Here is an 18,316-nt window from a genome sequence, read left to right as displayed (position 1 = left end):
CAACACATTCACCACACCAACATGTTCACCACACCAACACATTCACCACACCAACATGTTCACCACACCAACACATTCACCACACCAACACGTTCACCACACCAACACATTCACCACACCAACACGTTCACCACACCAACACGTTCACCACACCAGCATGTTCACCACACCAACACGTTCACCACACCAACACGTTCACCACACCAACACGTTCACCACACCAACACGTTCACCACACCAACACGTTCACCACACCAACACGTTCACCACACCAACACGTTCATTACACTCGTCAGGTTCGTGGAGTCTTACCGTTGATCCCTTTTCTCCAGCCGGTCCAGGAAGGCCCATCTCACCTCGATCCCCCTGAAACACCAGTTGAACCTTCAGTGGATCCCCAACATCTACCCGTGAGTTCACAGGAAGTCCGTGCTCTCTACCTTCTCCCCTGCCAGTCCTGCGTCCCCCACTGGTCCGATGAAGCCCACCAAGCCCTGAAACACAGTCTCCGTGTTGGATGGATGGACACACTCTAGGGACAAATGGAAGCTTTGCAATGGAGGTTCTTACTCTTTCTCCCATGGTTCCAACGTTCCCCGTGATGCCAGGCTCTCCCTGCACAGCCAACACAACTAGTTACTAGTTACAGTCATCAGATTACCACCAGAGTGGTCAGAGCGTTTTACTTTACCTTTGCTCCCTCAGGCCCGACCTTCCCAGGAAAGCCTTTTCTGCCTATTCTCCCCTGAAACGAGACGGAGCAGAGTGATGAGGAGTGACTAACACACACACACACACACACACACACACACACACACACACACACACACACACACACACACACACACACACAGTAATTACCCGTCAACACCTCGTTAGCATCCATTAGGAGCTGGATGAATGTGGTGAGGCGAAGAAGGTGATGGCTCTAAATGCCTTCAAACCAGCTATGGCGGGGGCAGGTAGGTCCAGCAGGACTTCCTGGCAGGCTAAGTCAGTACTGCTGCTCAGACAGTAACTCCCAGGGTTCAGAGGGGCTAAGTGCTTTTTTACCACCAATAACTCCAAGGTCAGACATGTAGAACTACTGGAGACTGAGTGATGTAAGCGCTCCAGAAGCCTCCAGGGCGGCGGCGGCGGGGGGCAGCGCCGGTGAGGCGGTACAGACTGACACTGGATCTCACTCAGACGCCCAGCAGAAGCAGATGTTCCTACGGACGCTCCTGAACATCAGCTGATTCACCGCCCTGAAACGTAACCCAAAGACGGACTGACGAGTCATACCCAACCCCCCCCCAGTGAGGAGCTGGAGGAGTGGGTGAGACGGGGGAGGAATGAGGGAGTCAGAGTTACAGAAAGGACACCGACTGGGAGGAGGGAGAAGAGAGGAGGTGGACTGAACCAGGAGAACAGATGGTGGTCAAAAGGAGAAGAGCAGGAGGAGCCGCTCAGCATCTCCGTGTCCACAGAGACCCGTCAACCTTCTGCCGCTCCACAGCAGCGCTGAGGCCGACGCCCATCAGCACGCCCACGGAGGCTGTTCCCCCTGGTGGACGAGGACAGGGGCTGCAGGTCCAGATGAGACGGACGGCAAGTCACCTCTCAGGCACGTCACCACGGCAACAGAGACCACCAGAGATAGACTTCACAGTTAGGAAATGATTGTTAATAGCTGACCCTGAAGCCTCCTCTGATCCTCCTGGGGGACAGACCGGTAGGTTCAGACCGGTAGGTTCAGACCGGTAGGTTCACACCTGTAGGTTCAGACCGGTAGGTTCACACCGGTAGGTTCACACCTGTAGGTTCACACCGGTAGGTTCACACCGGTAGGTTCAGACCGATAGGTTCAGACCGGTAGGTGCACACCTGTAGGTTCACACCGGTAGGTTCAGACCGGTAGGTTCACACCTGTAGGTTCAGACCTGTAGGTTCAGACCGGTAGGTTCACACCTGTAGGTTCAGACCTGTAGGTTCAGACCGGTAGGTTCACACCTGTAGGTTCACACCGGTAGGTTCAGACCGGTAGGTTCAGACCTGTAGGTTCACACCTGTAGGTTCAGACCGGTAGATTCAGACCGGTAGGTTCACACCTGTAGGTTCAGACCGGTAGGTTCACACCGGTAGGTTCAGACCGGTAGGTTCACACCCGTAGGTTCAGACCTGTAGGTTCAGACCGGTAGGTTCACACCTGTAGGTTCAGACCTGTAGGTTCAGACCGGTAGGTTCACACCTGTAGGTTCACACCGGTAGGTTCAGACCGGTAGGTTCAGACCTGTAGGTTCACACCTGTAGGTTCAGACCGGTAGATTCAGACCGGTAGGTTCACACCTGTAGGTTCAGACCGGTAGGTTCAGACCGGTAGGTTCACACCGGTAGGTTCACACCTGTAGGTTCACACCTGTAGGTTCAGACCGGTAGGTTCAGACCGGTAGGTTCAGACCGGTAGGTTCACACATGTAGGTTCAGACCGGTAGGTTCACACCTGCAGGTTCACACCTGTAGGTTCAGACCTGTAGGTTCACACCTGTAGGTTCACACCTGTAGGTTCACGCCTGTAGGTTCAGACCGGTAGGTTCACACCTGTAGGTTCAGACCGGTAGGTTCACACCTGTAGGTTCACACCTGTAGGTTCACACCTGTAGGTTCACGCCTGTAGGTTCAGACCGGTAGGTTCACACCTGTAGGTTCACACCTGTAGGTTCACACCTGTAGGTTCAGACCTATAGACTCACACCTGTAGGTTCGGACCTGTAGGTTCACACCTGTATCGTCCTTCATTAACGTGTTAGACAAACTGTATTCATCCTCAGCGCCTCCATGATGGGTCCTGAACCCCCTCTAACCCTAACCCACTCACCTCTAGTCCCGTGGCCCCCGGCGGCCCCAGCGGACCCTCGTCTCCCTGAAACAGACGGTATGAATCACGTTTGGGGACGTGAAGCCGCCCCCACTCTGAGAAGCCTCTGGTTGATGCTCTGGTTCTTACCTCCAGGCCCGGCACCCCCCGGGGGCCCGGCAAGCCTCTGGCCCCGGCCTTTCCCTGCAGGGGGTAAAAAGCAGTCGTCATGTGATTGTTCGTGTCTGAAAGTACCCCAGTCATTCAAGTGTTTCTGTCCACACGTGCGTCCGCCGTGCGGCGCTCCCGTGAGCCGGTGGGTGTGCCCCCAGGCCGTCGTGACCCCTCACCCACCTTTGGTCCTTCGAGGCCGTTGTCCCCCGGCGGTCCCATGTCACCGGGGAAACCCTGTGGGGGGGTTTACACAGTCAGTGTCCCGCTGCGGGTGTGAGGGCAGATGTTGAGGCGGCGGTAGGAATACGAACCTCGGGGCCGGGCGGTCCAGGTGCGCCGTGGGGGCCGCGCTCCCCCAGCTTCCCCTGCAACACACACAGGAGCGTAAGCCAATCAGAGCCAGCGACGGGGGCTCTGGGAAAATGGGTTTTCTTGCCAAGAGCTTAAAGAACCGATCCTAACCCGTGTGTGTGTGTGTGTGTGTGTGTGTGTGTGTGTGTGTGTGTGTGTGTGTGTGTGTGTGTGTGTGTGTGTGTGTGTGTGTGTGTGTGTGTGTGTGTGTGTGTGTGTACCCATATGGTATACAGTTACAGCTTCTGTACATTTAATGGAAGGTGCTTTTACTCCATTTGGACCGAGGCAGGCTAATGATTTCCCCTCAGTTTTAGTTTTCCTGCTAAGCTAAGCTAAGCTAAGCTAACCCGCTGCTGAACTGAAGGGACCGATCAATGAGACTTATTGATTATATGTATAACCCCCCTTGAGCATTGTGTGCTCATGGACTAAAGCCAAACGAACCTGTGGTCCGGGTTTCCCTCGTGGTCCTGGTAGTCCTGGAGCCCCCAGGACCCCCTGTCCAACACAAACAGCAGTCACACAGCGTTCACAAGCAGAACACACACTGCTGATGCGTTTCCTATTCGACACGCGTGACTGTGCTCCGTGTTGGTGTCGTGTAGGGGGCCTCTGATCCACACGCTACACGGTTAGCTCACACGTCCAGACAGGAGAATGAGAACAGAAGAGTTTCCACCAGCGCCTCACATCTGGATAAGTCATTTCAAAAAAGCAGTTCTGCAACACGGGTTGTGTAACACGGGACGCATGTACCGGGGTAGCATGCAGAGCAGGGCAGGGGAACAGTCGTAGCATGTACACGTGTGTTGCCGTGGTGATATACCTTGTCGCCTTTGAACCCGGGCTCCCCTTGTTCTCCAGGAACCCCGATGTCACCCTGGAAAATAAAGGTGGAGGACAACATCAGGGAGGGGGGTAACGTGAGCACATTAAACTGCTTTAAGTCCAGCTCTGGTCTCAGGACCCCCCAGGGGTAACGACAGGAGGATGCTGGTCAGGAACAGTCAGTGTGAGACGGGCTGCTGGGGTTAGCAGGACACGCTAACGTGGGACCATTTAAAGCCTGCTGGCTTCATTCGAACCTGGGACCACGTCTCTCATCACCTCCTGGGCTTCAGCTTCAGAGACTGTAAGGACCACCAGCCGGGTCCAGGTCCAGACTCTTATTGTGAAGGGACACTTTTGTTTTACTCATTTATGTTTTCTTTTATCATCTACTTTGCTGCTAGCGTCACAGTTTCTACTCCGTTAATGAAGGAAAGGTTTGAAACGGGAAAAAACAGATGGAGCCAGAAGCTGCTTAGCTTAGCTTAGCTTAGCTTAGCTTAGCTAATAGACTTACATCAGGGGAACAGCTTCTAAATGAACACATCCTCTTTATTTTTAGCTGCACAAATAGTCCAAAGTGTTTTATTTCTTATTTCCACTTTTAGTTAATTTTGTTGTCACCATGACGACCCAGGAGGTCACACACACGACCCCTCTAGAATCACAAACGCTCACTTTTACTCTTTGGTTTTAAACAAGCTGAACTGACGGTGAATAGTGTTTCACCACACAAAACCTGATTTTCTTGTTGTTGTTTTCTGAACCAGGCTAGCTGCTAAAGCTAAATGCTAACCATCTGCTCGCCCCAGCTCCATAGTGAACATAGTGAGTTAATACCATGTGACACCCCCGCTTTATTTCATCTTACACAGACTCACAGGAAAGTCATGTTGTGTGTGTGTGTGTGTGTGTGTGTGTGTGTGTGTGTGTGTGTGTGTGTGTGTGTGTGTGTGTGTGTGAAGGCATGCAGCTCAAACACGGATCAATAACAGAATCTTCTGATCACCTTATCACCTTTCAGTCCTGCTTCTCCTGGATTTCCGGGCACCCCCTGGAAGACACAACAGATGTTTAAGTGACCCCCAAAACCAAACCCCGCCCACAACCCACCCCCCAGGAACAAGAAAACTTTGCCGTGAGCGACGGGCGCTTCAGGAAGTCCTCCGGTGTTCTGGGTTCCTGCGCCGGCGCCCCCCCGGGGGTTTACCTTCAGTCCAGCAGGTCCAGGACGGCCCATGTCCCCCACCGGTCCCATGTCGCCCTGTCAGAGGGGGGACACGTCAGAACACACCCACGCCCCGTGATGTCACAGGTCATCGCCGTGGCAACACATGAATTATCAGATGATGCCCCGCTGGTCCACCGGGACGCCAACCCGTTAACACTGGGGGCCAGCGGGGGCGCCCCGGAGCAGCCCTTATCCGGGTCACAACCGCTCTAATCATCTGACAGCTGTAGAGATAGACGAGGACCCCCCTGCCGCCACCTTCCTGTCTCCGCCCCTGGGGGCGGGGTTTGGACGGTTGCATCCCGAAGCGTCGCCCGGTCGCCGTCGGGTCGACGGAAGCAGAGCTGTAATCAGACTGTCGTCCAATTACAGGCCTCCGCCGCCGCCAGGGGCCCAGAATAGACCGGGAGCAGCGGGGGGGGGACACGACAAGAGAAACCAGGGAGACGATGTAATTACAGCGGGCGTGGAGGGCGGGGCAAGGGGGCGGATCCCGCTCAGATGTAGGTTCACAGCCCAACACACTCACACACACACACACACACACACACCAGAATACTCACAATCAGGCCCAGGACTCCGTGTGGACCGGGGGCTCCCAGGTCACCCTAGAGGGGGGGAGGAAGAGGAGGAGGAGTCAGGAGATGAAGGCAGGAGGAGGTTGTGGGTTCTTGGCTCTTTTTGAACAAACACGCTAGAAGAGAGGCTCAGTGTTCACATGAGAGGGGGCTGTGTGTGTGTGTGTGTGTGTGTGTGTGTGTGTGTGTGTGTGTGTGTGTGTGTGTGTGTGTGTGTGTGTGTGTGTGTGTGTGTGTGTGTGTGTGTGTGTGTGTGTGTGTGTGTGAGGTGAGGGTGGGGTGTGAACCCATCGTCCCACCAGAAGCAGCACAGGTCTGTCCTGAGTGGTCACACCCCCCAGAGGACGAGCCAGAGGGAGGCGACGCCCCCCCTCTCCAAGGCTCTCATCCCAAACACAGCCGTGACCTCTGACCTCTCCTCTGATGGAGCCTGACCCACTGATTGGTCAAACAGCTCTGCACACACCCCTAGAAGCAGTGGTGTTCAGTAACTCCTCCCTCACCATGCTAACAGCAGCCTGCTGCTGTTAGCATGGTGCCGTACAGCCCCTAAGTTAGCGTAGCATTAGCCTCAGCTATTGGCTAATTTGCATTGGGTGCCAGCTACCAAATGGTGGCATGCTAACATTTGGTAGATGCCTTTTCCAGCATGGTAAGTATCAAATGAATAGCATCACTGTGCGTTAGCCGCTAATGTGGCTCTGGGCACAGGTGATGATGATGATGATGGTGATGATGATGATGATGATGAAGGTGGCCTTTCCTTAACTAGCTGAGAATATTTAATCTAAGTGACATTGAGCTACGTTCTGTTTACTATTCTTGAATTTCAGCACCGGTGAGAGTCGCTCCAGAATCCTGGACAAGCTGGCAGCAGAACCCAGAACAGAACACAGAGCAGAACCTAGAGCAGAACTCTGAACAGAACCCAGAACAGAACCCAGAGTAGAACCCTGAGCAGAACCCTGAACAGAACCCAGAACAGAACCCACAGTAGTAACTCAGAGCAGAACCCAGAACAGAACCCAGAGCAGAACCCAGAGCAGAACCCAGAACAGAACCCAGAGTAGAACCCAGAACAGAACCCAAAACAGAACCAAGAGCAGAACCCAGAACAGAACCCAGAACAGAACCCAGAGTAGAACCCAGAGCAGAACTCTGAACAGAACCCAGAACAGAGCCCAGAACAGAACCCAGAACAGAACCCAGAGTAGAACCCAGGGCAGAACCCTGAACAGAACCCAGAGTAGAACCCAGAGCAGAACCCAGAGCAGAATCCAGAACAGAACCCAGAGTAGAACCCAGAACAGAACCCAGAGCAGCAGAACCGCTGCTCCACCTTTAACGCTGCAGCGGCTCAGGTGCCAAGAAGAATCATCCAGAACCGAGGAAAGGCTGGAACCAGATTATCTGTAGCAGCACCGCCGTCCAGAGAAACCACAGCTGTGTGTGTGTGTGTGTGTGTGTGTGTGTGTGTGTGTGTGTGTGTGTGTGTGTGTGTGTGTGTGTGTGTGTGTGTGTGTGTGAGACGCACCGGCTCTCCATCTGGTCCAGGTGGTCCTCTCTCCCCAAAGTCCCCTGGAAACCCCTGAGGACAGAACAAGTGTTAAATTATCTGATGGATTTGTTCTATTACAGACGTTTACACTCTTTTGAACCAGAACCAACGCAGTCAGACTGTAACATCCTGCAACACACTGAATTTACATTTTTTTACAGCGACCTACTAGCATAGGTCAAAGATCAAAGCTAGTGCTCTGACCTACTGTCGTTGATCAAAGCACTAGCTTTGATCTATGGTCTCACTCACACTCAAGGTCAAGGTCATCATCTCGTTTCATCCTCTGCTGCCTGAGTCATGAACTTTTTGTTCCATCTTCTATCTGAACGGTTGTGGAGACATTTGGTGGACCAGTGAACGAACACACCAACACCGACATTACAACCATCACCGCTTTGAGGGACGGAGCGAGAGGAGAGTAAATTATTATGGTCTATAATTTACAGCCCGTTGTCACAAACCACCGTCACATGACCACAGCGCTGCTGAAATAGCAGCAATTATCTTCATTCCAGGAGCAGAACAGAAGAGAAATGATGTGGAACACGACCGGCGTGAACCCATGACCACACGTCTCACACACACACACACACACACACACACACACACACACACATCAGTGTTTACGGCGTGGGCGGCGGCTTCTCCTCAAGTAGCCTTGAAAAGCAGCATCAGCTTCGTTTTCCCTTTTGGCGCTAAACGGGATGCTAATCTGGATCTGTTAGCGTTGCTAAACGGGATGCTAATCTGGATCTGTTAGCGTTGCTAAACGGGATGCTAATCTGGATCTGTTAGCGGCGGCCTAACGCTGTTCCACGTGCTAATTAGCACAGATTCCACCAGGAGGCTAATCCTGTAGCAGCAGAGGTTTCGTTTGGGGGACGGCGTTCAGATCTGCCCTCCAGCCCCTTAGACATTAAATCCTGATGGTGTAGGTTTGTCTGCATCATTTGGGCCTTTCAGGTTCGTTCCTCGTGATGGAGGTGTTTCCACGTTCGTCCTCCTGACGCGCCGTCAGGTTGGTGACGCCATGATGGCTGACGGCGCTGCTTTATGGCAGCAGGAAGTGACACAGACGAGGGGAAGCAAACACGTAGCAGGTCAGAGGGTCACGACAGTAACCCGACGGTGACCCGATGGTGACCCAATGGTGACCCGACAGAGGACAGGTGTGGGCACCCATCTGGAATGCCACCAGCCTGCAGAACGATGTGTTTCTCGACGTGAACACACACCGTCTGACAACCACACACACCTGAGAGTGAGGAAGAACAAGTAACACTCATGGATTCCTCTATGGAAGATGATGATGATGATGGTGATGGTGATGATGGTGATGGTGATGATGATGGTATTGATGATGATGGTGATGATGATGGTATTGATGATGGATATGATGATGATGGTATTGATGATGATGGTGATGATGATGGTATTGATGATGGATATGATGATGATGGTGTGTTTCTATAGGGACACCGGTGTGGGGCCCTTGTCTTCATGGTGATGTGGTGAACATCCTTCTGTTGTGACATCACTTCCTGTGCTGCTACTGGGTGACCTCCCTCATGGAAAGGTTGTAACCTCCTCCACATCTTCCTGGCTTCCTCCAGGACTTCCTCCAGGACTTCCTCCTGGCTTCCTCCTGGTTTCCTCCTAGGGGCTTCCTCAGGGGCTTCCTCTTAGCTTCCTCAGGGACTTCCTCTTAGCTTCCTCATAACTTCCTCCTAGCTTCCTCCTAGCTTCCTCCTGGCTTCCTCTTAGCTTCCTCATGGACTTCCTCTTAGCTTCCTCATAGCTTCGTCCTCGTTTCCTCCGGGGGTTCCTCCTGGGTTCCCCCTGGCTTCCTCTTAGCTTCCTCCTAGCTTCCTCTGGGGCTTCCTACTGGCTTCCTCCTGGGTTCCCCCTGGCTTCCTCCTAGCTTCCTCCGGGCTTCCTTGTAGCTTCCTCTGGGGTTTCTTCCTGGCTTCCTCCTGGCTTCCTCCTGGCTTCCTCCTAGCTTCCTAGTGCTCCAGCGCTGTGGAGACACCGCTCTGGCTCCATGAAGTGAATGTTCACCTGATAAACTCTCACCTGTGTGTGTTGTAGGTGTAGGAGGCGGAGCCTGAATCAAAATGATTTGTCAGGTGTGATGTGACCATGAGGGGGGGTGGGGGGTGGGAGGAGCCTCACATCGGGACACATTGACAAACATTCATCACACTAGATGATCTGTAAAGGATGTGGAGACAAAACTTTACCGGCCTACCCATCTTGCCCCTCTTCCCTGGTTCGCCAGGAACGCCCTGTGGGGGGGGGGGTGTAGAGAGGGGAGGGGGGGGAGAGAGCATGTCAACAGCGAATCACAACACTCTGCTTGAAACACACCATTAACACACCATTAACACACCAGTGCGGTTAGCACCTGTTAGCTTCTGTTAGCATCTGTCAGCTCCTGCTGCAGGAACAGCTGACTGCAGCCGCGACCCCAGCTGCTGGGGAGCGTCCCCCTGCTCTAACAGCTGAATGGAACGGTACCGGTTCTGAAATCTTCTTCTTCTTCCTTTCCTCCAGGCTTTTCCCTTCAGGGTCTCCACAGCCAATCAGTGTCCTCCATCTAACCCTGTCTTCTCATCCTCTTCTCTCACACCAACTACCTTCATGTCCTCTTTCACTACATCCATAAACCTCCTCTTTGGTCTTCCTCTAGGCCTCCTGCCTGGCAGTTCAGAACTCAGCATCCTTCTACCAATATATTCACTATCTCTCCTCTGGACATGTCCAAACCATCTCAGTCTGGCCTCTCTGACTTTATCTCCAGAACCTCTAACATGTGCTGTCCCTCTGATGGACTCATTCCTGATCACCCTGTCATCAGCTTTCTCCAGATCTACAAAAACACAATGCAGCTCCCTCTGGCCTTCTCTCTACTTCTCTATCAACATCCTCAAAGCAAATACTACATCTGTAGTACTCTTTTTTGGCATGAAACCATACTGCTGCTCACAAATGCTCACTTCTGCCCTTAGTCTAGCTTCCACTACTCTCTCCCATAACTTCATTGTATGGCTCATCAGCTTTATTCCTCTGTAGTTGCCACAACTCTGCACGTCTCCCTTGTTCTTAGGTACCGGTTCTGACATGAGTGGTGGCCAACAGAACAGACGTCAGTAGAGACTCACTCGTTCACCGTCAGACCCTGGAAGACCAAAAAGACCCGGGATTCCAATGAAGCCCTGCAGGAGAGGAGGGAGAGGGTCAGTGCTCAGACCCAGGAACAGCGACTCCCATCGGCTCTGGTTGGGCTTCAGGGGCCAAAGGTCCAGCATGGGGGGGTGGTCCAGCATGAGGGGGTCCAGCATGGGGGGACTCGTGAAGAACCAAGCCATGAGGCAAGTGTATATGCCCATGGACTGCATGGTGCTGGCTTCCACGATGTAGTCCAAGGGCACATACCCTCACGCCAGGGATCTCTGGAGGCACAGGAACCCGCCGGGCTGGGGGGGGCAAGAAGAACAGCAAGCAGACACACGGGGGGGGGACTGAGAGAGAGAGACGGGGGGGGGTAGAGTGTCTCCTGCAGACAGCGGGGCCTCATACGGACCTTAAACAGGAAATTCCAGCTGGTGGGGGCGGGGCTGGGGGGGGTGTCAGAGCAGCGCTGATAAAGGAGCTTTATTGGAACGCAACAGGAAAAAATCTGTGTGTGTGTGTGTGTTTGTGTGCTTAAAGGGTGTGTGTTTGTAGGCGGGGCTTATCCACAGCCAGGCTGTGTGTGTGTGTGTGTGTGTGTGTGTGTGTGTGTGTGTGTGTGTGTGTGTGTGTGTGTGTGTGTGTGTGTGTGGAGCAACACAAAGTTTACAGCAAATGCTCCTAAGTTTAGGACACTATTAATAGTCTCACGCAGCGGTCAAGTCAGTGTGTGTGTGTGTGTGTGTGTGTGTGTGTAGTAAACATACACGTGATGCTGCTCCGCCTGCAGCTGTACATACATGTTCTCACACACACACACACACACACCCACACACACACACACACACACACACACACACACACACACACACACACACACACACACAAGCGGTGGCTTACCCGAACGCCTTTGGGCCCCATCGGTCCTACGGGCCCCGGTAAACCCTGAGAACAAACAGAGGCCCTTAGATTCAATAAAGAGTGTGTGTGTGTGTGTTACTGTGTGTGTGTGTGTGTGTGTGTTACTGTGTGTGTCTGTGTTACTGTGTGTGTGTGTGTCTGTGTTACTGTGTGTGTCTGTGTTACTGTGTGTGTGTGTGTCTGTGTGTGTGTTACTGCGTGTGTGTGTGTGTGTGTGTGTGTGTTACTGTGTGTGTGTTACTGTGTGTGTGTGTGTGTGTGTGTGTGTGTGTGTGTGTGTGTGTCTGTGTGTGTGTGTTACTGTGTGTGTGTTACTGTGTGTGTGTGTCTGTGTGTGTGTGTGTGTGTGTGTGTGTGTGTGTGTGTGTGTGTGTATGTGTGTATGTGTGTGTGTGTGTGTGTGTGTGTGTGTGTGTGTATGTGTGTGTGTGTGTGTGTGTGTGTGTGTGTGTGTGTGTGTGTGTGTATGTGTGTATGTGTGTGTGTGTGTGTGGTGTGTGTGTGTGTGTGTGTGTTCTCATGTCCAGAGGGGATGCAGGTGACGTCTGGTGGACCATCATCACTATTTATTTGAATATTCCCGTTCTGCTGAGTCAGCTGTTCTGTGTAACCTGGACCCCCCCCCCCTCACTACGACCCTGACCCCCCCCCCCCACTGTACCAGTCACAGCAGAGGATTTACTGCACCTGCCTGCCAGGATAACCTTTGGCACCTGGGCTTCCGACTGGACCTCGCTCTCCCTGCAGGGGGGGGCGATAAGGGAGGGGGGGCGATAAGGGAGGGGGGGCGAGACAGAGAGAGATGGTGGGCGATCCAATCACAGCAACACACTGAACACACAACCAAACAGGAAGTGTCTGTTAATCCACACACACACTTCCTGTCACACACGCTAGCAGCCGTTAGCCTCGTTAGCTCATCAGGACGGATGGGGGGGGCCCCGGGGGCGTGTCCACGCTTTACACACACCAGCTGGTGTTCATATGACTCACTGCCGTGACTCAGACTCCTGGTGGAGGTGGGGGGGGGGCATCCCATTCCTTTCCAGGTCATCAGTGGTGAGAACCACCAGGGGGAACCCCCCCCCGATGACGTCACCACAGGAAGTGAGTGACAAGGAAAGGTTCCACTCCGCTTCCCATGACTCAGCACTTTGGGGGCCGGGGGCGACCGGTATGGGCTCCGTGGGCCACCGAAGAAAGGAGCAGACGAGCCGCTTGCCCCCCACTACGGTCACGTGGAAGGAAAATGGGACTAATGATGGGGGGTCGGGACAGAGCGATGGGGGGGTCCAGAGTGTCGGTGGTGACCCAGTTGGACCGCCCCCCAGTTCTTCCCTCTCTGCAGAGACTCGCTGCTACGGCCAGATGGCTCCCCTCACCGCTCCGTAACAGGCTAACACACACACACACACACACACACACACACACACACACACACACACACACACACACACACACACACACACACACACACACACACACACACACACACACACACACACACAGTAACACACACACACACACACACACACACACACACACACACACACACACACACACACACACAGTAACACACACACACACACACACACACACTGGTGATACTTACAGGCTCTCCAGGGAGCCCGGGGGGACCAGGGTAACCTTTGTGGCCCTGAGGAGACAAACAGGAGGTGAGAGGAGGAGACCACAGAGAAACACACCGGGTCGACTGGGTCGGTTTGGGTCGGGTAGGTTGGTTTCTGTTGTTTTGGGTCAGTCGGGTTGATTTGGGTCGGTAAGGGTGGGGTCGGTCGGGTCGGTTGGGTCGGTCGGGTCGGTCGGGTTAGTTGGGTCGGATAGGTTGGTTCGGGTCGGTCGGGTCGGTTTGGGTTGGTCGGGTTGGGTCGGTCGGGTTGGTCGGGTCGGTCGGGTCGGTATTGGTCGGTCGGGTCGTTTTGGGTCGGTCGGGTCGGTCGGTATTGGTCGGTCGGGTCGTTTTGGGTCGGTCGGTATTGGTCGGGTCGTTTTGGGTCGGTTGGGTCGGTCAGTTGGGTTGGTTTGGGTCGGTCGGGTCGGGTCGGGTTGGTCGGGTTGGGTCTGTTGGGTTGGTTTGGGTTGGTCGGGTCGGGTCGGGTTGGTCGGGTTGGTCGGGTTGGGTCTGTTGGGTTGGTTTGGGTCGGTTTGGGTCGGTCGGGTCGGGTCGGGTCGGTCGGGTCAGTCGGGTCGGGTCGGGTCGGTCGGGTCGGTCGGTATTGGTCGGGTCGTTTTGGGTCGGTTGGGTCGGTCAGTTGGGTTGGTTTGGGTCGGTCGGGTCGGGTTGGTCGGGTCGGGTCGGGTTGGGTCTGTTGGGTTGGTTTGGGTTGGTCGGTTTGGGTCGGGTCGGTCGGGTCGGGTTGGTCGGGTCGGGTCGGGTTGGTCGGGTTGGTCGGGTTGGTCGGGTCGGGTCGGTCGGGTCGGGTCGGGTCGGTCGGGTCGGGTCGGGTCGGGTCGGTCGGGTCGGTCGGGTCGGGTCGGGTCGGGTTGGTCGGGTCGGGTCGGGTCGGGTCGGGTCGGGTCGGGTCGGGTCGGTCGGTCGTGTCGGGTCGGGTCGGGTCGGGTCGGTTCCCCACCAACACACCGACTGGAGCCGCGTCAGCAGAATCTGTTAACAATCAGGCCGACAGACGAGCATCTGCTGCCAATCACTGCACTCCTGAGGGGGGATCAGACTTTCCATTGGCTGGGTTCACAGAGCAGCGGCAGGGGGGGCGTAGTGGAGGGGGGGCTGTGGTGGAGGGGGGCTGTGGGGGGGGGGCGTGCCAGGATTGTGGCATGCTGAGGATATAAATGCCTTCCTGTTCCAGGCAGATAGCAGCCCCCCCTCCGCCCGCATCCCACACAACACTGAGGGTTCCTTCAGTCCAACCCCCCCAACTGAATCAAAGGTGGGGGGCACATCCTTTAAGACCAGCATTAACAGAGCAGGAGGGAAACAACAGGAAATGAAAGCAGGAGAGCAGGAAGAGAAGAAAACAAACGCAAACAACGAAAGGAGAGACTCCTGAAGTCGACTCCCTCCCCCGGCTCCGGTGGGGGGGCTCAACCCCATCCCATCCTGGAGGGGGGGGCGCCTCAATCCCATCCTCACAGCGATGGTCAACTTTTTGTTTCTACAATATTTGCATTAATTTGTGTCGCCTCTCAAACGGCCACTAGGGGGCGTCTGGAGTCACAAAGGTGTAGATATTAATAAACATACGTGTTAATACCATACAGAACATACATGTAGGACACGCCTCCAAGCTGGGGGGGGTATTAGCCCATCCAGACCATCCCACGTCCTTGACGTGTGTGGGGGGGTCCTTCTGCCCCTCATCATGACCCCGCCATTCCCACCGCCCCACTCGTGTTTACACTTCCACTTGCTTAATGAGCATGTGTGTCCAATCAGATAAACCCCCCAGAATGCGTTTCATTTTCAAAAGCTCCACGGTAGCAGTTACCCCCCCGGCCCCCCCATCCTGCCCCAGTAAGCTGAGAAGTACCCCTGGGAACCTTCAGGAGAAAAACAGAACAGCCCTGTCGTGTCTGTCGACATGTTTTCCATCGGCTTGTTAGCGATCCTTACGACGCGCTTCAGCTGGGGGGGTTGGGGGTCGTGGCCTCATGGCGTTCACCACTCGCACCACATGTTGGCGTGTTCCCACCCCGGTAGCAGACTGGAGCTCGTACGACCGTTAGCGTCTGCTCGTACGACCGTTAGCGTCTGCATCGGACGTCTGGAACGCTAACGGGATGCGGATGGTTTTGTTCTTCTGGTCAGACAAACATGATGGTTGGTTTGAATCCTGTCCAAACCAGAACGACGACAATGATGAGGATGATGATGAGGATGATGATGATGATGAGGAGGATGCGGTAGCCTGAACGCTAATCGGAGGCTGATTGGAAAGAGGTTCAGGGCAGAAATACGGGGGACTATTACCCGTCCAGCCCGTGCAGGGTAATTACAGCGTCTCCTACCCTGTACTGATATCATATCCTGTTAGCATCTCCAGTTAGCATCAGTTAGCTTCAGACTCTACAGAGAGGGCGGCGACCTGCTGAACCGTTTCTAGCTTAAAGTCTTTACACCCGGACTCTGGTTTAGAGGGAATAAAACCAGTTTTCTGATTCATGATGTAATAATGTGTCGGAGCCCTGAAGCCAGCAGAGACTGGATCCACTGGTGGAAACACTCAGGAGGACGTGGGATCGCGCCCCTTTACAGTGGGTTGTAATGCGGCCTTGTCTTTGAGGCTCGCCCCCCCCTCAGACCAGACTGAAAAGTCATTCTGGTAGAACAAATGCTGTACAGAGCGGAACATGCTGGTCTGGGGGGGTAGACTCCCCCATCACGGGTTCTCAGCCCGGCTGCTTTCTCCATTAAGGTTCACCACAGACCAGCCGCAGGATTCCACTATTCCCCACTGAGGTGTGAAGCCGGGGCCAAAGAAGGGCCAATGGAGGGCCAATGAAGGGCCCAATGAAGGGCCCAATGAAGGGCCCAGTGGAGGGCCAATTTAGGGCCAATGGATGGCCAATGAAGGGCCCAATGAAGGGCCCAATGGAGGGCCAATGGAGGGCCAATGGATGGCCAATGAAGGGCCCAATAGAGGGCCCAATAGAGGGCCAATGGATGGCCAATGAAGGGCCCAATAGAGGGCCAATGGATGGCCAATGAAGGGCCCAATGAAGAGCCCAATGGAGGGCCAATGGAGGGCCAATGAAGGGCCCAAAGAAGGGCCCAATGGTGGGCCAATGGATGGCCAATGAAGGGCCCAATAGAGGGCCAATGGATGGCCAATGAACGGCCCAATGAAGGGCCCAATGAAGGGCCCAGTGGAGGGCCAATTTAGGGCCAATGTATGGCCAATGAAGGGCCCAACGAAGGGCCCAATGGAGGGCCAATGGAGGGCCAATGGATGGCCAATGAAGGGCCCAATAGAGGGCCAATAGAGGGCCAATGGATGGCCAATGAAGGGCCCAATAGAGGGCCAATGGATGGCCAATGAAGGGCCCAATGAAGAGCCCAATGGAGGGCCAATGGATGGCCAATGAAAGGCCCAATGAAGAGGCCAATGGAGGGCCAATGGATGGCCAATGAAGGGCCCAAAGAAGGGCCCAATGGCGGGCCAATGGATGGCCAATGAAGGGCCCAATAGAGGGCCAATGGATGGCCAATGAACGGCCGAATGAAGGGCCCAATGGAGGGCCAATGGAGGGCCCAATGGAGGGCCAATGAAGGGCCCAATGGAGGGCCAATGAAGGGCCCAATGAAGGGCCCAATGGAGGGCCAATGAAGGGCCCAATGGAGGGCCAATGAAGGGCCCAATGGAGGGCCAATGAAGGGCCCAGTAGATGGCCAAAGGAGGGCCAATGAATCGCCACTGAAGGGCCCAATGAAGGGCCACTGAAGGGACTGATGAAGGGCCCCCATGTGCCCCTTGGTGTGTTTGGGGGGGGTGCAGAGACAGCGATGGAAAAGGAGAGGAGCATAAAGAAAAAGCTCCTGTTTGTCTGAATCACAGCTGTAGACAGGAAGTGAGAGGGAGAACATCCAGCGGGGGGGGGGGGGCACCACTGCAGGAAACTACAGACAGTCATCATTTCTTGCAGCGGTGGGGGGGCCTCATTGGGACGCGACCCCACTGGTGGGCCTTTCCACCTGAGCTGAACGACGCAAACAAAAAACCTTTGCTAGAAGACCCTGATTCACCCCCCCTCACACTGGAGCAGCACGTGGGCTGGTGGACACCTGTGTCTCACAGGACGCCTGCGTCTCACAGGACACCTGCGTCTCACAGGACGCCTGTGTCTCACGGGACGCCTGTGTCTCACAGGACGCCTGTGTCTCACAGGACACCTGCGTCTCACAGGACGCCTGTCTCACAGGACACCTGTCTCACAGGACACCTGTGTCTCACAGGACACCTGCGTCTCACAGGACGCCTGTGTCTCACAGGACACCTGCGTCTCACAGGACACCTGCGTCTCACAGGACGCCTGTCTCACAGGACACCTGTGTCTCACAGGACGCCTGCGTCTCACAGGACACCTGCGTCTCACAGGACACCTGTCTCACAGGACACTTGTGTCTCACAGGACACCTGTGTCTCACAGGACGCCTGCGTCTCACAGGACACCTGCGTCTCACAGGACGCCTGTCTCACAGGACACCTGCGTCTCACAGGACGCCTGTCTCACAGGACACCTGTGTCTCACAGGACGCCTGTCTCACAGGACACCTGTGTCTCACAGGACACCTGTGTCTCACAGGACGCCTGCGTCTCACAGGACACCTGCGTCTCAGAGGACGCCTGTCTCACAGGACACCTGTGTCTCACAGGACACCTGTGTCTCACAGGACGCCTGCGTCTCACAGGACGCCTGTCTCACAGGACACCTGTGTCTCACAGGACGCCTGTCTCACAGGACACCTGTGTCTCACAGGACACCTGCGTCTCACAGGACGCCTGTCTCACAGGACGCCTGTCTCACAGGACACCTGTGTCTCACAGGACGCCTGTCTCACAGGACACCTGTGTCTCACAGGTAACCTGTGACACGCGTCTCTTCCATTCGCTGCCGTGATGAGGGGGTTACCTGAGGTGGTTGCCATGGCTACAACTTCCCAGGCGTCAGGACATGATGTCATA

At 54.8% G+C, this 18,316-nt stretch overlaps 1 protein-coding gene across 3 annotated transcripts in view; it reads right to left on the bottom strand.

Annotated features, from left to right (window-relative positions):
• LOC137608987 (collagen alpha-1(XXVII) chain A-like) overlaps positions 1–18,316 on the bottom strand; it is a 33,333-nt gene that overhangs the window by 13,461 nt on the left and 1,556 nt on the right. The window contains exons 2-20 of one of the 3 annotated variants that reach the window (XM_068335672.1): positions 13,267–13,311; positions 12,346–12,395; positions 11,634–11,678; positions 10,724–10,777; positions 9,803–9,847; positions 7,536–7,589; positions 5,987–6,031; positions 5,403–5,456; positions 5,202–5,246; positions 4,191–4,244; positions 3,809–3,862; positions 3,322–3,375; positions 3,191–3,244; positions 2,987–3,040; positions 2,858–2,902; positions 692–745; positions 571–615; positions 441–494; positions 313–366 (exon numbers count right to left, since the gene is read on the bottom strand). In XM_068335672.1, the coding sequence (XP_068191773.1) occupies positions 313–366; positions 441–494; positions 571–615; positions 692–745; positions 2,858–2,902; positions 2,987–3,040; positions 3,191–3,244; positions 3,322–3,375; positions 3,809–3,862; positions 4,191–4,244; positions 5,202–5,246; positions 5,403–5,456; positions 5,987–6,031; positions 7,536–7,589; positions 9,803–9,847; positions 10,724–10,777; positions 11,634–11,654 (840 nt within the window). In that variant the 5' untranslated portion in view covers positions 11,655–11,678; positions 12,346–12,395; positions 13,267–13,311. Of the gene's footprint in view, positions 1–312; positions 367–440; positions 495–570; positions 616–691; positions 746–2,857; positions 2,903–2,986; positions 3,041–3,190; positions 3,245–3,321; positions 3,376–3,808; positions 3,863–4,190; positions 4,245–5,201; positions 5,247–5,402; positions 5,457–5,986; positions 6,032–7,535; positions 7,590–7,811; positions 9,691–9,802; positions 9,848–10,723; positions 10,778–11,633; positions 11,679–12,345; positions 12,396–13,266; positions 13,312–18,316 lie in introns of those variants that run through there. The other 2 variants (XM_068335674.1, XM_068335673.1) reach the window with 2 other exon arrangements.

The sequence above is a fragment of the Antennarius striatus genome, chromosome 15 (genome assembly GCF_040054535.1).
Source record: "Antennarius striatus isolate MH-2024 chromosome 15, ASM4005453v1, whole genome shotgun sequence".
NCBI classification, from domain to species: domain Eukaryota; kingdom Metazoa; phylum Chordata; class Actinopteri; order Lophiiformes; family Antennariidae; genus Antennarius; species Antennarius striatus.
The sequence above is the reverse complement of the archived record's forward strand: the minus strand, read 5'-3'. Positions and strand labels throughout refer to the sequence as shown.